We start from the raw sequence: 21,444 nt of genomic DNA, 5'->3' as shown, positions 1-21,444 counted from the left end.
ACTCATGCTCATCTCTCAGCCCCACTGGTGAGCCCACACCAGAGCAAGATTCTTGGAGCCAGCCTCCAAACTGCTGAGTGAAACCCATCTCCCACTCTGGGCAAAGCAAAGTGAGCCCTGTGGGAGCAGCCGCTTCCACCTTCACTGGCTTGGCCCAAGGTTGTTTTGTTTTATGGCTTTCACAATGGAGCCAGTCAAGGAGGGAACCTGTAACTCTGACTTTTGAGTTACTTGGCACAGGTCCACACGAATGACTTGGCCATGATCCTTCCGGAGGCTGCAATATTAAAAGGATGTGCCTGCACGCATGCGTGTCAGGCTGGTGTGTACCCACGTGTGGATGCTGCCAAAGCCCTGGGATAAGGCTCCCAATGATACAAAGAACCGATGCACTGCGGCACACCTGGCTGAGCCTGCGGAGCCCTTCAGTCAGTGCAAGATGAGATGAAAGGAAGTTTGCTATTTGAGCAAAACTAATCAGGGGTATTTAATTACACAGGAACGTCTTTCATCAAACAGCCAAGGAAAACAAAGTAGGGACCAAGCTACAAAGAGCAATGGGAAGGAGGCAGCGAGCAGCTGGCAATGCCATTGCACAGCGGGAGGGATCATGCAGGCAAGGGTAGGAAATGGAGGAAGCTCCTGGCAACTCCAGCCAAACAAAGCACAGGGAGATCTTCGATCTGCAAATCAGGGAACCCAAGGAGTACAGCAAGAACAGTCTGAGGTGAAACCAGCCAAGAGGCAATGGAGACCAAAACAGTTCTGTCCTTCCCCCGGTGAGGCCGCTCCTGTTCATCACTGGTACCAGGATCCCAAGCCACAGCTCAGGGGAGTCCTTGATTCCCTGCAGCCACAGGACACCCTGCAGCAAGGGCAGGGAGCAGGTCACCCTGTTCATGGGTCACCGCACGCATTCCCTTGCTCGCTCTGAAGCGGCTGGAGCACACAGCTCCAGCTGCTAACACACTGTGACCTACTAACCCCACAGCAGGGCATGCTCCTGGAAAGCCGGCTGCTTGGAGCTGCAATATGCAGCATTGTTTTCTGGGGAAGAAAAGTAAAGCACATCCTTAGTCAGTTTACCCCATAGCCTTTGAGCACTGGGATGGGCTAAACCCCCCAACTCCACTAATGCCTCTGAAAGCAGTGGCAGAGGTTCATAACTCTGGACATACAGTCAGGCAGGCTGTTTGTGCCCAGAAACAATGCTCAAGAGAAAGCAGCCATCTCAGGGTCTCACAGCCTCTCAATCCTGTCCTCTGCAGCTCCAAACTGCTCTCAGCATTGGAGGTCCAACCTCAGCACTGTAACTCATGAAACAGTTTGTGCTGTTACTTCACTGGTTCTCACGCTGAGGCCAGTGAGATGCGCCAAGGAGGAGATGCCTTGGCAAACACAGGTGCCTTGCTATCAGAGCTTGCACTGGCCAGAGCCCCAGCACTGCCTGCCCCTGTCCCATGTCCTTGTGAAGATGCTCAAGTAACCCATGGAGCGGCCTCTACATCCACAACAACAGATGGGAAATTCCTGCCTATCCTCTTTAGCACCTACAAGCTCAGGACCAAAATGGCACTTCTGGCCATCAGTCAGGCACCCGTCCTATGACTCTGTCTTCTCCTGAAGCCCAAGCTGACACTGCAAGTCCAAATGTTGCAAGATAGTCCCCCCAAAACCAGTATTCGCTTTTCACTGGCAAGAGGAAGAAGAAGGTTGCTGTGTGTGTCTCCATCATTTAGTAATTCATCACCAGGTAATGCTGCTGCCTTGGTGCATGCCAATAGAGAATAAAAGAGATGAGAAACCTTGAATGGGATGAGCGAGGAGCTGCTAGGTGAATTTCTAATGAGGAAAATGTCTACAAGCACTAATAAAAAGACCTGAAAGAGAATGCATTAGTAATGACAGGGTTTGAAAGAACATTTGTGTTACATGTCAGGATTCAACTATGAATTTAGAGGCAATCCAGTGCTACTAAACCCCCTAAACAGCAAGTAATGAAAAGATGACTTAAATTTTCCAACGTGACAAGTGATTTTGAAAGCTGCAGTTTTGAGATTTTCAGAAGAAAACTGTTCTGCTCTTTTGGGGGCATTCAGAAAACAACAAGATACTCAGAAGCCTGAGTTCAGATTTTGATTCTGCAAAGTTCCACTCCCCTCCCTGAGAAGCTGCAGACAGCAACTCAGATGAGCAAATATTAACAGTACACTCAGCTCTGCTGCCACTGGATCTGGACACATGAGAAAACCCAAATCACAGCAAGCTCCTGATCTGTTTTAACTTTACACTCAGACCCTGGTTCTCCAACACCTCTCCAAGCATCTCAAGGGGATGCAGCCTGGTTTCACCCTGATTTTCAATGTAACAGCAAGGAGATCTCAGAAGAAAAGTTTAAAGAAAACCCTGTGAACAGCACCTTGCATGCACTTACCCTGGGCTCTTCACTTTTCCTTTTCTGTGCTTTTTCAAGGCTCAGAAGCTCACATTTTGCTTTCAAATACAAAACTCACAGAAGATGATTGCAAGATGACTGCTTTGGAAAATGGGGGAGGAGAGTCCTACCCAGGCTGTTTTTCATGGCTGACCGAGCAGGCATCTCCCGCTGTAGAGACGAAGGCCCCCTTGGAGACTCTCTCTCCAGACAGACAGCAGGTAATTGATCCTGCTCATGTGAACAACATCTTGTCATTTTTCAAACACTTGGAGGAAAGAAGGTTAATATCCCTGGAGTCAGGAGTCTGGGGAATACACAACGTCACTACCATGGCAGGGTGGGAAGGGCATCTCTCATCCTTGTGCATCCATCTGGCAAAGCACTGAAATAAAGAGACTGGTGTTTCACTGGTGCACCAGTTAAGTGCCTTCTGCATTGGTTCTATTTCATCAAAATGTTAAAAAAGGGTCTTTGTAACCTCCTCAACTGATGCAGAATTACTCAAGTGGTCTCCAGTCGTGTTCAGGGCTGTGACTCATTCTGAAGGAACTTGGTCTGTTGCAAAGCCAAAATACTCCTACCTTGAAAAACAGCAAGGGCCAAGCCAGCTACAGGGGCAAAGCTCACCACACCCCTACGAAATGAGGGCACTAAATGCAGTCTTTCTATCTCCTTTCCTGATGACAGAGTGGCAGAGCCCTTTCCTCCAACAAAGCAGGTATTTCAAACAGAAAGGACACAGTCCCATCAAAGGTAGGTCAAGTCTTTGGAACAAACCACTCAAGGGTGCCTTGGATCCTGTGGCAGATGTAGCATACAAAATTAACCATGTTTGCTCGAAGCCTGCACTCACAGGTGAACCAAAGGGACCACGCAGACGGGTAACAGAGCACAGCCAGGCAGCTAAATAGGACTTAAAAGCTTTTGAAGCTGCAAACAGTGGAATGAACTGGGGCATGAAATTAATTTTAACTGTACTGAATAGGAGACAGGCCATAAAACTCCATGAAAATAAGAGACCAGTAACATTTTAGTAAGAGTAGAAATTCTCCCGGTAAGTCCCCAGTCAGCTCTATTAGCATACGTGACTCATCCCAACTGAAAAGCAAAGCAAACAAGAAGGGAGAATTAAATGAGTGTCGCAAGGCAGACAGTAGAGCTGTGGAGAAATCGAGGAATTCTGGCTTTGTGATATTCAAATGCCTTCCCACTGACATTTGCAAACATTCAACTGAGGAAAAAAATCCACACTAGGAAACTTTAAAAAAAAAAACCAAAACAACCTATAAAAGATATTTGTGATAGTTTACAGTCCAACCACCTTGTGCCCAGGTATGAGGCTCCAAACCAGCTTCACACAGCAGCACTTTCCATTTGGCACAACGCAGCTAGGATGCAATGAGGGTTTGTGGACAGAATCAAAACCCAGATGATTCTCCAGCAATCTGCCAAAAGGCTTTTTCATCATGGCTAAATCTGCACAGGGTGAAGCTGTTCAGAAAAATCTGCATCCAATAACACCTTGGCAAAATATAACCTGTGGTGTCCTGGCAGCAGTCCTGGTGCTCTAATGCATCTTGCTGGTGTCTCCCAGCACCTTGAGGATTTACTCCATCTCCTATGGAAACAGCCGCCTCCAGGTTATGGAGCAGGAGCTGCTCTTCTGAAGCAGAAAGGCACAAACACATTAAGAACCAGGAAAAGACAAAAAATACTGTCAAATGTGGCCCAAGAAGAAGTTATAGATTGGATGTGAGCATCCAAGCATGATTTGGTCAAAACAGCAAAGTTTAGTCTTCCTCCTGGTCAAAGGACCCTGAATCATTTGCTGGGAAGAATCACTGAAATCTTGATTTCCAATCTGCCTCCCAAGCATCCAAATGTCCTTTAACGTGCCGCAGGAACACAGAGTTGGGAGAAAGGACACATCGATTTCTCTGCATGTCCATCAACGAGTAGCAAAGTGCAGATCAGATCCTAGGACCTCTGAGACAAACCCACGGCCAAAAGCAACCAACATCTGTAGTCCAGATCGCTCAGGGGCCTTTTGCTGACCTAGGTCTGTAACTGCAGTGGCTGGCATCAATAACCAGCTGAAGGCAGCTAATTGCCAGGTTTCTGGAAGGACGAGATGGACGCTTTTCATTAAAATGTGTGGTTTCCTTCCCGTATTTTTGCAGCATTAATCACAGCAAACATTAACCCTGAGCCTGCCTGTTCCAGCCTCTCCTTGGTCTGTCATTGCCACCACAGGGACTAGCCAGGGTGTGGATAACCCCACAGATGCCTACAGAGAGAGCAACGGAGGGGAGCACGTGCTCCCATGGCATGGAAAGCTGGTTTGATGGGGCTTCACCCCTTGTCAGCAGTTTCACTCCTGACCTGCGCACTCAGCTCCCTCTTGTTTGCGCCTGTCCTTCAGTCAGCAACCCAGGACAGGAAATTGTTTAAATCACAGGAAAATGTGATCACAAACCTACCAATATTGGCAGGGGAAAGCAGAGTGGGTGAAGTATCTGGATCTACTTTTAACTCATTCTTTTAAGGACAAAACTAGCCATCAGCTTGAGATTGCCATCTTCAGTGCCTGGACTGGGAAGGCTGCAGGGCTCTTTAAGGGTCCTCAAGAGGTGGTGACTTCCACACACCATCAGTGCCAGGGGTGAGACACAATCAACAACACAGAAAACACGTCCTTGGGCCAGCATCTGGTGCTGCACAAGGTGGTTTATCAGTTGTCAGCCCCCTGAACTGACAGGCAGACCCTGCAGGAACTGAGGGGCTGGGGGTGATGCTGGTGGGAATGTTTTACAGCGAGTGCATTGCTGGGATGACACAGGAAGCCTTGGGTGGAGCAGGAACAGAGCAGGGCCAGGCAGTGAGTGGTGGGGTCATGGCAGCAAACCCTCCTCACTGCAGGTCTTGGGGACAAGACAACCCCTAAACGCCATCAGCTCTTACCACTCTCCCCTATAGCAGAGGTACAGGAACTCTTCCCCTATAATTCCCCAGTATCAATTAACATACCACTGAAAAGCAAGAGATTATTAACTTTTGTTAATAGATTATTAAAGATGATTATCGCCAGCTGACCGAGCCTGTACGAAAATAGACACGCTGCAGGCAGCTCAGAGCAATCATCAGTTCATTCAAGGCAAATGAAAAGTTTCAGATCTGGTTTGACTATTTAAATTTCGAACAATAATCACAATTATCTCTATTCTCATTATCAGTTATATTTCTTCTATATGCAGGAAGTCACTGTGCTTATTAAACACACGCTGATGATTAAATCGTGTATTGAGGTGATAAGTCAAATTAAATGATTGCTAAGTCTTGGTAAGTATCTTTGAAATAACCAGTTGTTATTAGACATTCAAGAGGTCCTTCATGAAAATCTAATTGTAATTGCAACTTTCCATTTTACCTCATCTTTCTCACATGCAAACACAAACACACACACACATGCTGGCAGCTGATTCTGTACTTCAGTATTGGTGAAACACAGAAAAAAAGCACTCAAGGTAGAGTGTTCTCTGGGGAAACATCAACAGACTGGCCATGACCTGCATCCACCCCCTCCACACCCCACACCCCCCCACCGCCCCCGAAAAAATCAGACAGCACCTTCAGCACCTGCCTGATGCTACAGCTCCCAGTTGCTGGGCTCCTGGAGCTGGTTTGTGCTTCAGGCACCCAGAACAGCTCTGACAGGATGCTCACAATTCCTCGGCAGTTTTAATCCAGGTCTGGGAGCGAGCTGGCATCCCTCCCACTCCAGCCTAATGCCCAACCTGACATTTAAACAGCTTTATTGCCACATACTTACATTTTAATGTTTTCATGGTACTGCCTGGTGTCTGAAGGCTGGTTGTATAATGGCTGAAATAAATAAGAAAAATGAAGGTATAAAAGGTAAAGTCTGACATTAAGAAACTTAAAGCTATCAGAAGCGCTGCCGCCTCGGTGCAGGTTCCCAGCCCAGGCACCCGTCCCTGTGCCCCCAGCCCCGCTCCTGGCCGTACTGGAGGGTGCTGGCTCCCGGCAGCACCGCTCAAGTCCCGGTGCATCCCAGCTCAGCCCGTGGGAGGGCAGGCAGAGCTCGAGAGAGCTGGCTCAGAACAAGCAATTTGCGACATCGTCCAGATAAACACGGCACGGCGAGTACGTGGCTGTTATTCACCGACTGAAAAACGCAGTGCGCCTTGGAACATATGACACGGGGGAGGCGAGGGGAGAGGGGGGCTTGGGGAGCGGGAAGAGACAGTCTGTGCGCTGCAAGTTGTTATGTCTACGCGGCAAAAGCCTGCCTGAGCCCTCCCAGGGAGCCAAGCATGGGCAACTGCAGGCAGGACAAGTGTTCACTTCACCCCGAGGGTTTACAGCAATGCCAGGGGTGGGTTGGCTCTGGTGCAGGTCCTGCAGTCCCCCAGCACCCATGTGTAGAACTGTGTTTGTCTGCCCTTGAGGAGAGGCAACTGGGATACAGCAGGACAAGTGTTTTCTCCATGGTTGTCCTTTGGAGAGCCCAGAGCTTGTGGCTGTCTCCAGCACCAGATGTGAGCATCTATCATGAGGCTGCTCAGCCCCCCACATCCTCAGTGATGACATGCTGGGGACTTCCACGGGAGTCAGGAGAGCTGCATCCATGCCTGGTCACCTCCAGCTGGTCACTGCCCTGGCCACCTCTCCCTTCCCATCCACAGGGTGATGTACCCTCAGGAACATGCCACAGGGTCCCACCTCTGGAAGGGAGAGATACCACAGAGACCATGCTCAATCCCACCTATTGTGACTAACAGCTCAGGACACACTCCAAGACCTGCAATCAACTGTGTCCACATCAGCAGGCTGACTGGATGCTCAGGATTAAGGCCTTCAACACTTCTAGTCACTGTCTAAGCTGCTGTGAACGTGTCCAGGACTGGAGTAACTGAAACCTTGCCATGGCCCAACCATCACCAGAAACTGGGCATCTCATGAGCACAGTTCAGGTCCAACCACAGAAACATCATGCAAGTACTCAAGCAGATCATCCACAAACCCTCCCCAAAACAGCTGTGAGCAGCTAACATCTGTGGACAAACACAGGCATAGAGACATGTGACATTCAACTCCTGGCTGAAGACAGCACCCGGGCCATGGATACAGACACATCAGATTACCCTCCTACTGTGGTCATTGGGCTGAGGCAACGCACTCTGGGTCCACTCGATTTCATCTCAGATTAAACACAGGAAAAGAGCAAAACATCTGCTGAGCATCTGCTTAATCAGCTGTGCAGCACTGGAGGGGACAGGACCTGCAAACAAAGGTGAGTTCCTTTCTCCTCCAGTCTGAAGTAGGTGTTACTCTCACCTTCTCTGTGTATCGTCCCATAACCAACACAGGTGTTTGGCACAGAAGCTCGTTTTTCGACACCAGCCTGTTCCTACTGCTCCATAACACAGACTCTGTTTCACCTCTCCCATGCCACATGCTGGGACAGCCACACTGATCCATCCAGAACAGAGACTGGGTGTAGCTCTTCCTACTCTCTGCACCCCATCACAGCTGCATCTTGGCTCCAGCCATGTCATCAGCTTCTTTTTCTGCCTGCCCTTGGACATGTCCCTCTTTGCTGGGAAAGCAAATGTAATCCCCAGGCAGAAGGGGCACACAGAGGCATGTAATTCCCAGGCAGAAAGACACAGTAAGATGAACCATGGTGCTCCAGGAGGGAACGGCAGCATCTGGGCATCTGTTACCTGGTATGGGGACTACAGGCTGCAAGAATGCCAGGGGACAACCTGCCAGGAGACACCTTGGCCACCCCATGCTGGCAGAGGCAGGGCAGAAGAGAGGGACAAGCACGTCCTTGTGAAAGAGACATGTTCTCAGTGGTGTCACTTCCCAGGGGTGTTTCTATCATAAATCCTCTCAGATCTGCTGGTTTGACTCCAGGCTCAGAGCTGGCTGTGCACTTCATGCTTGGAAAGCTCAGAGGAACACAGACATCCGTCTCATCACGTAGCTCCAGAGAAGCAGGTCTGCACCACAGAGAGAAGAAATCAAGCCACAGTTCCAGAGCATCACGTCCACAGTCACCCTGGAAAGGCTTGACTGGAGGGACTGCTGCGTGGCCTTGACCAGTGACTGCCTCTTGGAAGAAGACTGCAGGAACTGGAAATACCAATAAACGAAAGTGTTTCTTCCCTCTCTGCTCACAAAAATTGAAGGAAAGAAGCTGGCATGTGGTGGGTCACAGAGACCTTCTTCCTCAGAGAAGCAGTGGAAGTAACATTTTGATTTGGACCTGGGTTAGAAGATGATCATGTGCACATGGACCTTATGGATGCCCTGACGTGAGCCAGCTCACCAAAAGCTGATGATTCCTTTCCACCACAACCCATCTATGATATAAACAGTCACTTAAATTCTTAGCAAGCAAACCTAAGTGTTAGCAGACAAGCACTGGAATACATCACTTTAAAAGAAATGCCCAAACACTCAGAAATAAGGAACTCTGGAACCCAAACACAAGATCCATATGACACCAGCATTTCAAAGAGATTTCTGTCTCCACAACAGCCTCAGCACCATAACTCAGCCCATGCAGTGGAAGTAAGAGAATTTATCTCACAGGTTAAATAGTTAAAGAAACTTTACTCTCAACAGGCTGCGAAAGAGCATCTTTCCTCAGAGCTGCCTGCAATCTGCACAGAGTTCCACCTTTCTCAGTGCATAAGCAGAAGTAAAACTGACAGGTCAGAAGGGTAATGTGACATGTTCAAAACATCCACAGTGTTTTTCCAGGGTTAGGGACATGTAATGCATTTCTCTTGGGGATGACATTTAAGAAAAACATAATTGCAATGCAAAGCTATTACTGGAAAAGCCCTGGATTTACTTAAGGCTCTTTAGAAATAAAACAGAATGAAAGGTCTCAATTGCTTTCTGGCCACTGCAGCGTTCAGACTATGCATTTAAAAGACATTTCTCCCTGGGGAAAACATGGGGTCATTTTTTATGACCGCTACACTGGAGGGATGAAATAAGCAGAGTCCTGGTTTACTGTCAATCTCCTCCTGACGTAGATGGGAACACCAGCTTTCCGAGATCTAAACTGAATCCCTGGTTCCCAGAACTCCTGGGCCTTCAGCTCCATCCTGCCAGCAGCACTTGGGACCTGATAACCTCCAGCCTCTCTGCCATGATCGACCAATTTCCACTGTGACCTCTCATCTCGCTCCATCAGCCCGTCATGCTGTGCCACCGCGCCGATGTTCATCCAGCACCATCGCCGCTCTGAACGCACTAACCAGAGCTCTCTGAACAACCGGAGCATGGCATCCAAGCAGAGTCCACAGTGACACAGGAGCTTGCATTTCAGTGACAGCCACACCTCTCCTTCCAGAGATTGGAGGACTGCGGCACCAGGATGCTAAACCTCCCTGTGGGAGACTCCCGGGCAGCCCCTGGGCTGGTGCACGTGGCAGGTAACATGATGGAGTAGGTGGCGTATCAGGCGGTGTATCAGGCAGAGAGTGCAGAGCTGCTCTCCTTCCTGGAGCTGCTCCCTTTCCAACTCAGAAGAAGATCTGACTATTCATCTTGTCTCTTGTAGGCCGTTGGCAGGTCCTGGTGCTGCTGTGCCCAACATGGCATGGGGGCTGGGCCATAGGAAGTGTCTCTCTCTGGGCAGACAAATGACACAGTCTGCAAGATGCACACAGAGCCCAGCCGGGGTTTTGCAGGGTTTTCTCAGAGAGGTTTCCCCTTTTCTCCTGCCTTCCAAGGAGTAAGGGAAGGCGACATTGGGCTCTGCAACAGCTCCCCTGTGCAGTGTCAGCACCCAGGGACAAAGCATAAACAAACTGAAAAATGAAAAACAGGAGGAAAAAAAAACAACAGGGGAGGAGGAAGGAAAGGAAATGCAACGTCTTTTGGATGAGAAAGCACCAACCCCAGGCACTGCCAATCTTCAGAGCAGAAAGAGCAAAGGGTTTGACCCTGGTGACTCAGAGGAAAAATAATGAGTGTTACCTCCTCAACAAGGAAGTGGGCTTTGACACGTACAGTAATTCCCCTGTGACCTCTCCCTTACGTACTGGGGAAGACAGCCATTAGTGCCACCTCCACAAGGCAAGTGCAAATTACAGCTGCCAAAGCTGCCTGCTCCTACCTCACATCCACTGCATCCCACAGTTGGTGCAAAGCAGGAGATGTTCTGTCAGACTCTGTCTGATCCTTCCAGCAACGTTTCTGCCACCGCACCTTTTCCAGGCACGCTTCTCCAGGACTCAGCCCCTTGGGGGCTGTTTTCCAGCCACCCTTCCAGCAATCACTCCTTTGACTTAAAGATGGATTTTTGCTATTGGCAATTTTTTCTAAGTTTTCAGTTTCCCTGTGCATGAGGGGAACTGAAATAGGATGTGTGCAAGTCCGATACCTGCAGGTCATCACAGCTGTGGCCGGGCTGTGCTCACAGAGCACCTTCCAGCAACCTCCTCCCTTTATAGCAGGTGGGACAGAGAAGTGTCCAAACACCCATCCCTCCACATAGGACCCCAGGGCTGGCTGTGCAGGCAGCAGCCTCAGACCCAGCATTGTGGCTGCCACCAACAGACAAAGCCATCAGCACCCCGAGTGGAGGCAGACTGTGCTGGAGGTCCTTCCACCCTCCAGTTCTGCTGCAGCATGTGAAGAAGCACACAAAGGGTTAAGTCTCTCCAAAGAGTGTTCTCTGTGTGTGTCTGCCTGTGTTTCAGTACTCATCTCAGTCACTTTGCTTCCTGCCTTGGTGCTCTGCCAGCGAGAGGTCTGGGCCAGCAGCACACTTCCTCCTGACAGACATACACACAGGGTGCCGCGATCGCTCACCACCCAGGAACCTCTCCAAACCCGGCCCAGCTCCCACTCCCCACAGCCAGAGGAAACACTCACCAGCTCCACCTGGGGACCCAATCCTTCCAGGATCCGGTGGGCAGCCTCCGCCTTCTTCTGCAGGGAGGAAAGAGGAGAGGGAGGAGAAAAGTTATTTGTGCCATTACAAGTCACAGCCCTCTGCTCCGGCTGTCCCTTCTGCTAAAACCACTTCCAAAACATCCACAGAGCCGTCAAAAATCCCACTCCTGCCTGAAAGTGGGTGGAAAGGTCCAGTTCAGCCCCTGGAGCCGCAGGAAATCCCTGCAGGCAAAAGGCTCCAGCACTTGAGTTATCATGACTTTAATGCATCCAAGCTCTGCCCGGGAAGTGCCCTGAATCCCTGACCCTTCTGGGTGCCAGGCAGGGGATCGTGCCCGTTACCTCCGTGCAGCCGCCCTGTGAGGAGGAGGGCGGGCGAACCGGCACGCACGCAGAGATGCCCTTTCTAGGATTCATCGCTTCATGAGCATGTGATCGTTAGATTTGAGCTGCCCTTGGCTCCTCGTCATGCTCTCGCTTCCCTCCCCTCCCTGCCGCAGAGGAGCCCTTCTCCGTCCCCCTTCCGCCCCCGGCCAAGATACCTAGTGCTTATTAAGGGCAAAAAACCACCCAGGAACACGTCAGGGGCTGTGCGGTGGTTACTAATTAAACAGGTCTGAAAAAAAGACATGGGTTGGCTGCAGCAAGAGTCTAAATAAAAGATGACATTTTCAGTAAACAGCACTTCCTTGCAAAGCCAGGCTGTTCAGGGGGGCTGCTGATAGTCTGATAAATCGAGATTGCTGTATGCTGCTGACACCACAGGCTGAGCTGTTGAAGCCAAATACCTGACAGTGAGGGGGACAAGGAGATGGATTTTTCAGAAGTTCAGAAAAAACAGGTATTTTGGGGTAGGGGACAGAGAAAATCCAGCCTAAAATAGGGAGCTGAGCCCCAGGGCTGGGGAGCAGAAGAGGGCTGGGGTCTGGGCTCCTGCAGAGCCAGTGGGGCTTGGCAAACCGTAGATGAAGATCCCCTGGGGCAGGGAACAGATTTCAGCTCTGGGGTCCAGTTCACAGTGCTCTCCAGCAGCAGGGACCTCTCACCTTTATGCTGGCTCAGGGTAGGATGAGCTTCCCTGGGCCTCAGCACAGGGATGTCTCACCAAAGGCTGGCACCGACCCTGCTGCTTACCCCCACATAAACCCCCACGCTGGGTTTCTAAAAGCTTTGCCTATTCCCCCGCTGGTGTCGGGTCCTTAGAAGTACTGATGCAGCTGTAGGCATGCAAGCACCACACCAGGGCTTTGCACACCCACACACAGTCTGATCTGCCAGTGTGCACTTTAGCAGAGTTGGCCCCAAGCAGCTGCGTGAGTCACTCTGCCCCTGGTCAGGCTCAGGGCCCTGGAAAACAGCCCCAGTAGAATGGCTCTCGCCAAAACCAGCCCCAGGCCAGCTGCAAAGCCTACACCAGGTACCTCACCACAGCAAGGCAACCAGGATATGTTTCCAGTTCCTCTATTTACTGTATGCCCAGGATGACACAAAGCTTCTTTGCAATTTAGAAGAGACTTCAAGGATGCTAAGAGAGATGTAACCACACAGCGAGCACACTCTGGCAGCATCCCCACATGTATGCACGAGGCAGGCAGCAGCCCTGCTGTTAAGGCATCCTTGCCTGGTTATCTGCAGTGCTCCCCACAGCAGACTTTGGGATTCACAGGCATCATGATCACTGAAAGAAGTTTCCCCCACTGCCCACCTGACTTGGTTCATGGGAATGAGCCAAGTCCATTCAGGGACCTGCCCTTTGGAAAAATTCATCACACAGAAATGTCTCTCTCTGAGCCAGAGCTTAATATTTTGGTCTCCATGACTTATAAAACCTGCTGACCTTGAAGAATATCAGCACTGTGGCATTTAGAAGTCTTACAGTATTAAAACCAGGGGGTAAGATTTTCAGGGAGGTCATTAAAACTGCTAAAAACACTCTACATCTGCTGCCAAAAGGGTGATCTGGACATTGCCCTCCTGCTCGTCATTGGTTGCTGGAGAGTAGGAAGCATCAGCTTACCCAAATTTTTCTGACACACCCCTGTGACAAAAAGCAGCAAACCAATTACTGGCAGTTAACGTAATTATGGGTAGAAGATTGCAGCTCCACTTGAGGCAGGCAGTCCCACCATGGGCCTGTTCTCCTGGGCACCAGCACTGGGGGATGATGCCCTGGCAGAGGTGGATGGCACAGCGAGGGACCAGTGATGCTGCAGGCCTGTGTGTACAATGTGATTAACTTTGAGAAAAAGCCGAGTATGTTCAGCTGCTGCATTTGCCATGTTTAGACAACTTAATGAGACAAGCCAGAGGCAAATCACCATAGGCAGAACATGTGGCGAATCAAGAAGAATGGCATAATTTGTCTTGCATTAACTGACTGCAATATACACGTCTCCAGAACGAAAGATCAGGAGGGGAAGCTATTCCGAGCACGTCATATCTTTGTACGTACACAAAGAAATGCCTCTATGTTGAAAGCTGCCCAATTAACACTTGACACCCAGTGTAATTGCTGATGCTCCTTGCTGCATTTATCAGATCACAGCAAAACTGTAAAGAGCTGTCTGAAAGGCCCAGCAGAGTGAGGTGAGAGCTGGCGGCAGAACTGGGAAGGACACAGAATACTCAGCAGAGAGTTCCCACCATGCTGGGGCTCATCTGTAAGGACAGACAGACACAGGTAAATGTGCTCCTGCCTAAGAAGCCAGCGAGCTAGAAGCCTGACTGGAGAATTTAGGCAAACCTCAAACTGTTCAGGTGCAAAAGCAGGCCCCACCAGATCTCCCCACAGCAGCAGGACTTTTGCTAAAGACCACCAAGAACTGTGGTAAATTCTTTCCTTTTCAAAGGCACAGCCACCCAGGACTTGGTTCCAATACTGATTTCATTAGGAGTATGTTTAATGATGGACTCTGCAGAAGGAAACCACAGGGTTCGTCCTGCATTGCTGAATGATCCCACTCGTGCCTGCATTCCCACTGTTTAACAGAAAGAAATGTATTGGGAAGCAAACCTGACCCGTTACCTCTGGTGAGGTGCATGAAACTGTAAGGTCCCTCTACAGTTCCAGAGCCAGCAGGCAAAGACCTCTTTCCCTGATTTGGCAGAGAATCCTGAAATACTGCTCCAGCACTGGAGCAGGGGCATTCAAGGAGGGACCAAAGCCCTGAGGTTGAATTTTGCTCCCATCAGCAGCTCTGAGTTTGGCACTGGCATGAGCAAACAATGGGCACTTTTGAGGGCAGGAGCACCTCCTCTGGAGCGCATTTTAGCATGACTCAGGTGAAGAGGTGAAGCTTATCCCATATTAGACCTCCAAGTGCATATTTGAGGGATTAAGTGCCACAATAAGCATGTCTGAACCACAAACACTGTAAGTCCCAGAGATTCAGAAGGGAACCCAGGCAGCAGCATCTGCCCCTAAAAACCTCCCTCAGGCAGGGGCATTGGCAGCGACACAGACACAGGTATCAGGTTTATGATCATACAACAAACCTGAAGCTAAAGCAATCTTTGCCAACAACAGTCCCTGCAGACTACAAAGATCTCCATTCTTGCCTAAAACCATTTGGCTTCCAAAGCAAACTCCAGCTCCTTGTTTTTCCTTTGAAGAAACTTAAAATAGGCTTGGGAGGGGAAAGCAGGGAGAAGAGTAACTTCCCGGCCATGTGAGCTCCCGTGGGGATGATGGGAGGACCCCACGAGGCAGTGGAGCTTCTGAAACCATAAGACGGAGAGTCTGGGATTTTGCGTGGGCTCTTCTTAAAGCAAAGTTTAAAAATGGAAGAGAAGGAAACACAGGAGTTATTTTGAGAAAGCGGATCTGAAATTAGGAGGCGGCACTTTCTTGGACCGACTCCAGCCATGGCTCCATGCAGCACAAAGCTGCTGCAGCTGAACCGTGCTCCCAGGGTTATTTATAGCAGCCCGTAGGCAGCAGCGCTGGGGAATGGAAGGGTTTCTATTTGGGACCAGGCATGTCCCACATGGAGATATGCAAAGCCTTTCCAGAGGCAGGAGACCACACCCAGGGCAGCTCTGGGAAAAGTTCTGTCCTAGGAACAGGCAGGGCTGTGTTGGTGCAGAGTGGTAAAGAGGCAGGCTGGAGAGGGATTTATTTAACACAAAATTCAGAAGTGTGGCTGAGGTCAGCAGAACTCATGGAAACCCCCAAGTGGGATTATCTCCTTGCAGACAGCAGAAAGCAGTTGGGGTGGGGGTCAACAGCCCTACTTCTGTGCCAAGATCTGCTGGGACCAAACCACAACCTGGCAGTGCCCATTCCATGGGGGAAACTATGTAATTCCTGTGACCACAGGTACTAAGTTTTTCCCCTTTAAACCTCAGCATCCACTCTCTGAGAGCTAAACCACTCCAGCAATCTGCTGCCCTCCCCACAAAGCAGGTGGGATGAGCCACAGCAGGAAGGGAAGCCAACGTTCTTCCATCCCCAGCTCCCACAGCTGGCAGAGATGGTAACCACAGTGCTCCCAACACAACTGCAAGAGCCCAAGGATGATTGCCCTCCCTTCTCCTTGAACGCAAACGTTTCTGACCATCAGGGGACACTGGTCAGCCACAATGGCATGTGCCTGGCCCCTCTCACCTGGCCCAGGGTCTGATGCTCTCCAGGGGTACCCATGGGACACGGGTGCCCTGCACACACCCCCTCCTGGCTGTGCCCAGCTGGAGCCACCTCCCCAGCACACCAGCAGTGGCAGAGCCCTGTCCCCAAGGCTGAGGCCAGCAGATGATGCAGTGGGGGTCACAAATGACTGATCACAAATAGTAAGAAAATGGAGGAAATGGATTACGTTGGAGCTATGTGTTCACACCAGTCCCCACCTACCCCTGCACAGAGCATGACAAGCCGACTCATTTCAGTTACTCTCTAGTCTCTGGATTTGGCTAATCAGTGCCAGACACTTTTGATCCTCAGCTCTCTCATACCCCATCCCCACCAGGGGGGGAACCCTGAGACACTCACACAACAGCCCTCTCACCCTGCTCTGTTGTCTGCAAGGTCACAGTGCCATTCAAAGGCACATTTAGGTTAAAGTGAGGTAGCAGCAAGGCTTTGCCATTGTGAAATGCGGCAGAAGATTTCACCATTGCCAAACTGCTGAGAGCGCTGGCATCACACAGAAAACTTGGAGAAATCCAAGTCTTGGCACTGCAGTGGTTACAGGAAAGCTCCAGTCGCCCAATGGAAGGAGCCAGAGCTCTGTTGCAAGGTTTGCCTTTCTCCCGCTGACAGATTTGGGATCTCTGCAATTCTCATCTTGACTTTCAGGACCTGACAATGCAGGACAAGGTCTTATCTGGTCTGGGTTAGTCATGGACAAAGCTTTTGAGTCAATGCACCTACTGGGAACTTCGGATCCTGAAGCGGACATCAAAAATAGACATCATGACCATTAAAAAACGAATTTTCTTAAAATTCAATAAAAACCCAAAAGGATTCTCAATTACCCCAGGCTATTTGTTTAAATTTTATCTTTTTGGAAATCTTCCTATCACGCAGATGTGTAAATAACATCTGAATTCCAGCCTCTCCAGTTTTTCTTCAGACTCTTCGGAAGCTCATTTTGCATCACTGAGCCCTGATGAGGCAGAATAAAAGTTATTAGAAACAAAAGCAAAATGAAGAAGGCCCTTTCACCAGCCAAGTATGAAATGCCCCCATCCCAACTACCATGTAAACTAGAATTTGAAAAAACCCTGCAGATTTAATGCTCAAAAGCACTTTCACTGATAAGGTTTTATTTACTGCACCAGCTCTGTGCTGACGAGGCAGACCCGATTCTTCCCTTTTTCATGTAAATCAGGAGTTCATAGAAAATCAGAGTTCTACAGACATAAAATCCCTGTAGAATCTGAGTCACACTCAGTGTCTGTGATTAGTTAACAGCGAGATTATACTTTGCAATGCAAAAAGACTTCATTTATTTAGTCTCTTATTTATGGATGGGGCATTAATCCTTTATGAAGGTATTTGAGGAGGGTAAACGGATAGCTGGGAACATACTCCACACAGACATAACAGCAGCAGGGGGTGGAAGAAGTTCCAAACAATCCTTTGAATTCCAATTTTACAGCATAATGCTGGATTTATAGATAGATAGCTGTGCCCTTTTGAAGGAACACACATCAAGACAGAAAATGAATTAAAATTTAATCTTATTGATTTCCACCAGCTCAATCTTGAGAGCAAGACAGACGCTGCTGCTGCTTCCACTGCCTGCACTGCATCAAGCCCAGTTTTTCGGAGGGCTGACAGCAGAGCAGGGAGGGCTGACAGCGCATCAGGGTGGGCTCGTGTGGCCACAAGTCTTTGGCACCCGCAGGGGCGACGTGGGGGGGACTCATCCCAGCCCTTGCCACACTGTGGTGGGTCACAGCACGTGGCATCCCTTCCCTGGCATGGCAGCGGAGGGCGAAGTCACGCCATGTCCTGACGCGACCTCTCCCTCTCTGATAAATAAGTGCAATGTTTTAGTGGAAAGCTGACGTGTGCTTGTTTGCAGGGACAGGCCTGACACAAGCACGGGAGCTGCTTTGTATCTGCTGGTCTCTGAGCAGGAGTCCTGCTGGCTCCGATGCACAGCAGATCTGCAGGGAGCCTCTAACCACCTGTGTCTATCTCAGAGAGAGCTGGAGACAGGCAACTTGTGGGCTCCATGGTCAGTGACAGCATGGGCACCTCTGCACACACATGTGTGTGGTAGCTGATGGGGACTCGGGACTCGAGGAGAATTCACCCAGCCAAGCCAGGGTGGGCAGCTTCCTCCACGACACACTGCCAAGGAGAGCTCAGCCAGCCCCATGTCCCAGGAAAGACAGAGAGCACAATGTGGAGCAACAGAAACACTGCTCTCCTTCCCGTTCTTAACCAGGGACCTGGAAATTTCCATTTAAAGCACAAAAACATCTTCAAGCCCAGGTATCGATTTCAAGGGAAGGCAGATGCAAGGAATCCCGTGAATGGCCCAGCAGAATAAAGCCACAGCTAAAAATACACACAGATGATCTGCCCAGGTTATGGGGATTTGATGTGGAAAAAAGCTAAATCCTGTTGGAAAAGTAACACATCCCAGAGGTGCAAATTAAAGCCCTAAAGGAGGCTGTGTCACAAAGCTACCACCTTTGAGGTGCCAGACCTGGTAGGGATCAGCTTCCTTCTGCAAGGGATACACTAAAACCACTCACAGGGTTTAATTCTGGAGATCCCCAACATCTGCATTGCTGTCAACCTCCAGCAACAACTGAGGCATCCATCACAACCTGATTTCCCCAGGCAGTCCTGTGCCACTCTGCCAGCACCTGGTTCCTGGAAAGGGGTGCCCATCAAACACACTCCATCCTACACCTGAGCACCCTCCAGCCAAAACGGTCCCCTGAGCTCCCGACAGCACCTTCCAAGGACTCTTCAAGGACTAAATGCATTTTTGAAAATAGGACTCAAATACTTCCGACAATGCTGACCACTGTTTGTTCTTAGTTTAGCCTATGGACAATATCAAAAATATTAATTCCCATTCTCACACATCCTTTTGGAAATGGTCCAGTTTGCACTCACAGTTGAGACTTTTACTCGAGTGTGTGTGGTTTTCCTGTGTTATACTGCAAAGATTTCCCAAAAGGTACTTTTTTCGGGTGCAACTTCACAGATCAGCTTTGGAGATGAAGTGATTCCAGTCACATATCCAGGGCAGGAGGCACCTGGATCTTCGATATTAGCTGTCCCTCTGGTGCCTCTATAATCCAAGTCCCTAAAACCTCTCCAAATGCAATCACAGTCTAACAGTTCAGGATCTGACTGCAACGAAGAGCAGCTTCTCCCCACTTTTCCCCAGGAGAATCTGTACAGTCACCTTTTTTCCTGGAAATCAATTACTTGTCCAGCAGAGTGTGACAAGAGGGGATTACAGGTCATGTTTTCCATAATTATCCTCCTAACACCAAGGAACTTTCAAATCATACACATTAAGTAGGCCACAAGAGAGAACAGCAGCATGATGGGCATTTAGAATTAGTGAACCTGAATTTTGAGAAAATCAGATATAGTCCAGTGCCAACCTGCATCCCAAATCCCTCGTCCATATGCAGCCCAGTGGTGAGAAAAATATATAGGCTTCCCTGATGAACCATAAGCTAAAATTAGAAACCATTCACGCCTGCAAAGCCACAGCTATCGCCAAAAGGAAAGTAGGTCACAGAATGGCTGGCTAACTTGATTTTCCGGCATTTCTAGCTCCTCTGTCCTCACGTAACCTCTCCTCTCCCATGGACCGTTTTTGGTCTCTCCTTTGTTCAGGGTATAACTGCACACAGTGTGCAACTCCGGCCCAGCCTGGCAGGAGTGGTGGGAACAGGCACGGCAACACCCGCATGCTCGGTGGAGCACAGACCCGCAGTTCATGAAAAATTAAGCCAGAGCCAGGCAGAAGCCCCTCCACGAAGTTGCCGGCTCCCACCTGCTCTGGGATTGATACAAGGGCTGGCTTTCTGCCCCTTCCACAACATTGCTCTTTAAAAGATCATTTCAGGCTTTGCCAGCTCTTCTGGGGTTGCTTTGCTCTCTCGCCTCCTCCTGAGGCCTGAATATCCTCTTTTTATTTGCATTTCTTACCGTGCACTGCCTCCCTCAAGCCACAAGCCGAGAGATGCGAGTAAATCCGGCTTTCCCGCCCTTTGTGTGCAGGCTGGAGCCCTGGCTCAGCCACTACTGACGCTCTTCCTGCAAGCAGACCCCGAGGCATTAACTTCACTGTTTTTTCACAGCACAGAAGAGGCAGAAAGGCTTAAAATTTGGCTCAGCAACCTTCCCCACTCTAAATCAATATGTCTAGATCTGGCTCACAGCCCTTTGCTCCTATCAGCTCACCTTGCAATTAAGTGTTAAGTCACAGCAAAGCCACAGGCCAGCACAAGAGTGCCTGTCCAACAGACAGCTGGATAAACCCAGAGGTTCTGCTGCCACCAAACCCACTCAAAGCATATCCAACCACCAGCCACTCTGCCACTCATGATCTCAACCAATGCTGTTCCCAAGTCCTTTCCTCTTCCAGCTTTCCTCCTCCTGGCCCCAAGGGAAGAGCGGTCATCACCAAACTGCATCCCAAACCTGTCCAATACACGAGAGGCTGAAAGCTGAGCCCAGGACTGTTTTTACAAAGGAAAATTGCATCCTGTATCCCACCTTTGTAACTGTAGCCACAATGAAGGCAGTGCTCAGCACACCCTTCCCCTTGCAGCCCACAGCTTGGCATGTCCCTGCTATGGTACTTGAAAGGGTCCTTCCATCACCCAGCCTCAGCCATCACCACGGGCCAGCAAGGCTGTCACCTCTGCATTGCCCATAGATAGATCTTGTCTTCTCCAAAGGAGGAACCTCCCTGCAGCCTGTTATGGTTTCTATCAAGCCAAGGGGAAGGTTGTTTGGTTTGTCCCCTACCGCAATCAGGCTTGTTACACGCTACGCACAAGGGGACTTTACCAGAACAGGGAAGAATCATCATTCACCCATCCCAGGGATCACGCAGACACGAACATGCAGCCAGATGTGAAATTATGCAGCAATTTGGTGTCTGATGTGAGCTTTGCTTGCTGAGCACCCACCTGGAACAAGTGGACCTCTCACAAAGGTTAATAGTGAAACACTCCGGGTACCGAGGCTGGCTCTGAGGATCAGCCCAACACTGACAAAGGGATGCCACCAGCTCTGAGCACTTTGTGTGACCATGTTTCAGGTGTTATGTACTTTCAAGGAGAAATGTAGAACTACATTTTTGCTCTTCACACTCCCTGCCATCAGCCACAGGATAGGGCAACAGCCCCAAGACACAGCCCTGAGCCATGGTGAGGCTTTGAGAGCATATCCTGTCTGCCATAGAGAAGGTGATAGGAGACTCAGGGAGGTGGGAAGGGAATATGTGACCCTTCTGTTGGCATGGGCAGACAGGAGGTAACACAGCAGGACACTCAGCCCTGAGCTAGCTCCAGCTAATGGGGACTGGTATGATGCAGGCTGCTAGGGATGTCATGGCTGAAGATCACCT

General features: G+C 49.8%; 1 protein-coding gene across 14 annotated transcripts in view; it reads right to left on the bottom strand.

Annotated features, from left to right (window-relative positions):
- Window positions 1-21,444, bottom strand: part of NCOR2 (nuclear receptor corepressor 2) — a 232,456-nt gene that overhangs the window by 90,820 nt on the left and 120,192 nt on the right. For all 14 annotated transcript variants that reach the window (XM_071571895.1, XM_071571904.1, XM_071571906.1 and 11 more), the window contains 2 exons: window positions 11,363-11,419; window positions 6,267-6,319 (listed from right to left, as the gene is read on the bottom strand). In XM_071571895.1, coding sequence (XP_071427996.1) covers window positions 6,267-6,319; window positions 11,363-11,419 — 110 coding nt within the window. The remainder of the gene's footprint in view (window positions 1-6,266; window positions 6,320-11,362; window positions 11,420-21,444) is intronic.

This window comes from Pithys albifrons, chromosome 17, assembly GCF_047495875.1.
Source record: "Pithys albifrons albifrons isolate INPA30051 chromosome 17, PitAlb_v1, whole genome shotgun sequence".
Taxonomy (NCBI): Eukaryota; Metazoa; Chordata; class Aves; order Passeriformes; family Thamnophilidae; genus Pithys; species Pithys albifrons.
The sequence above is the reverse complement of the archived record's forward strand: the minus strand, read 5'-3'. Positions and strand labels throughout refer to the sequence as shown.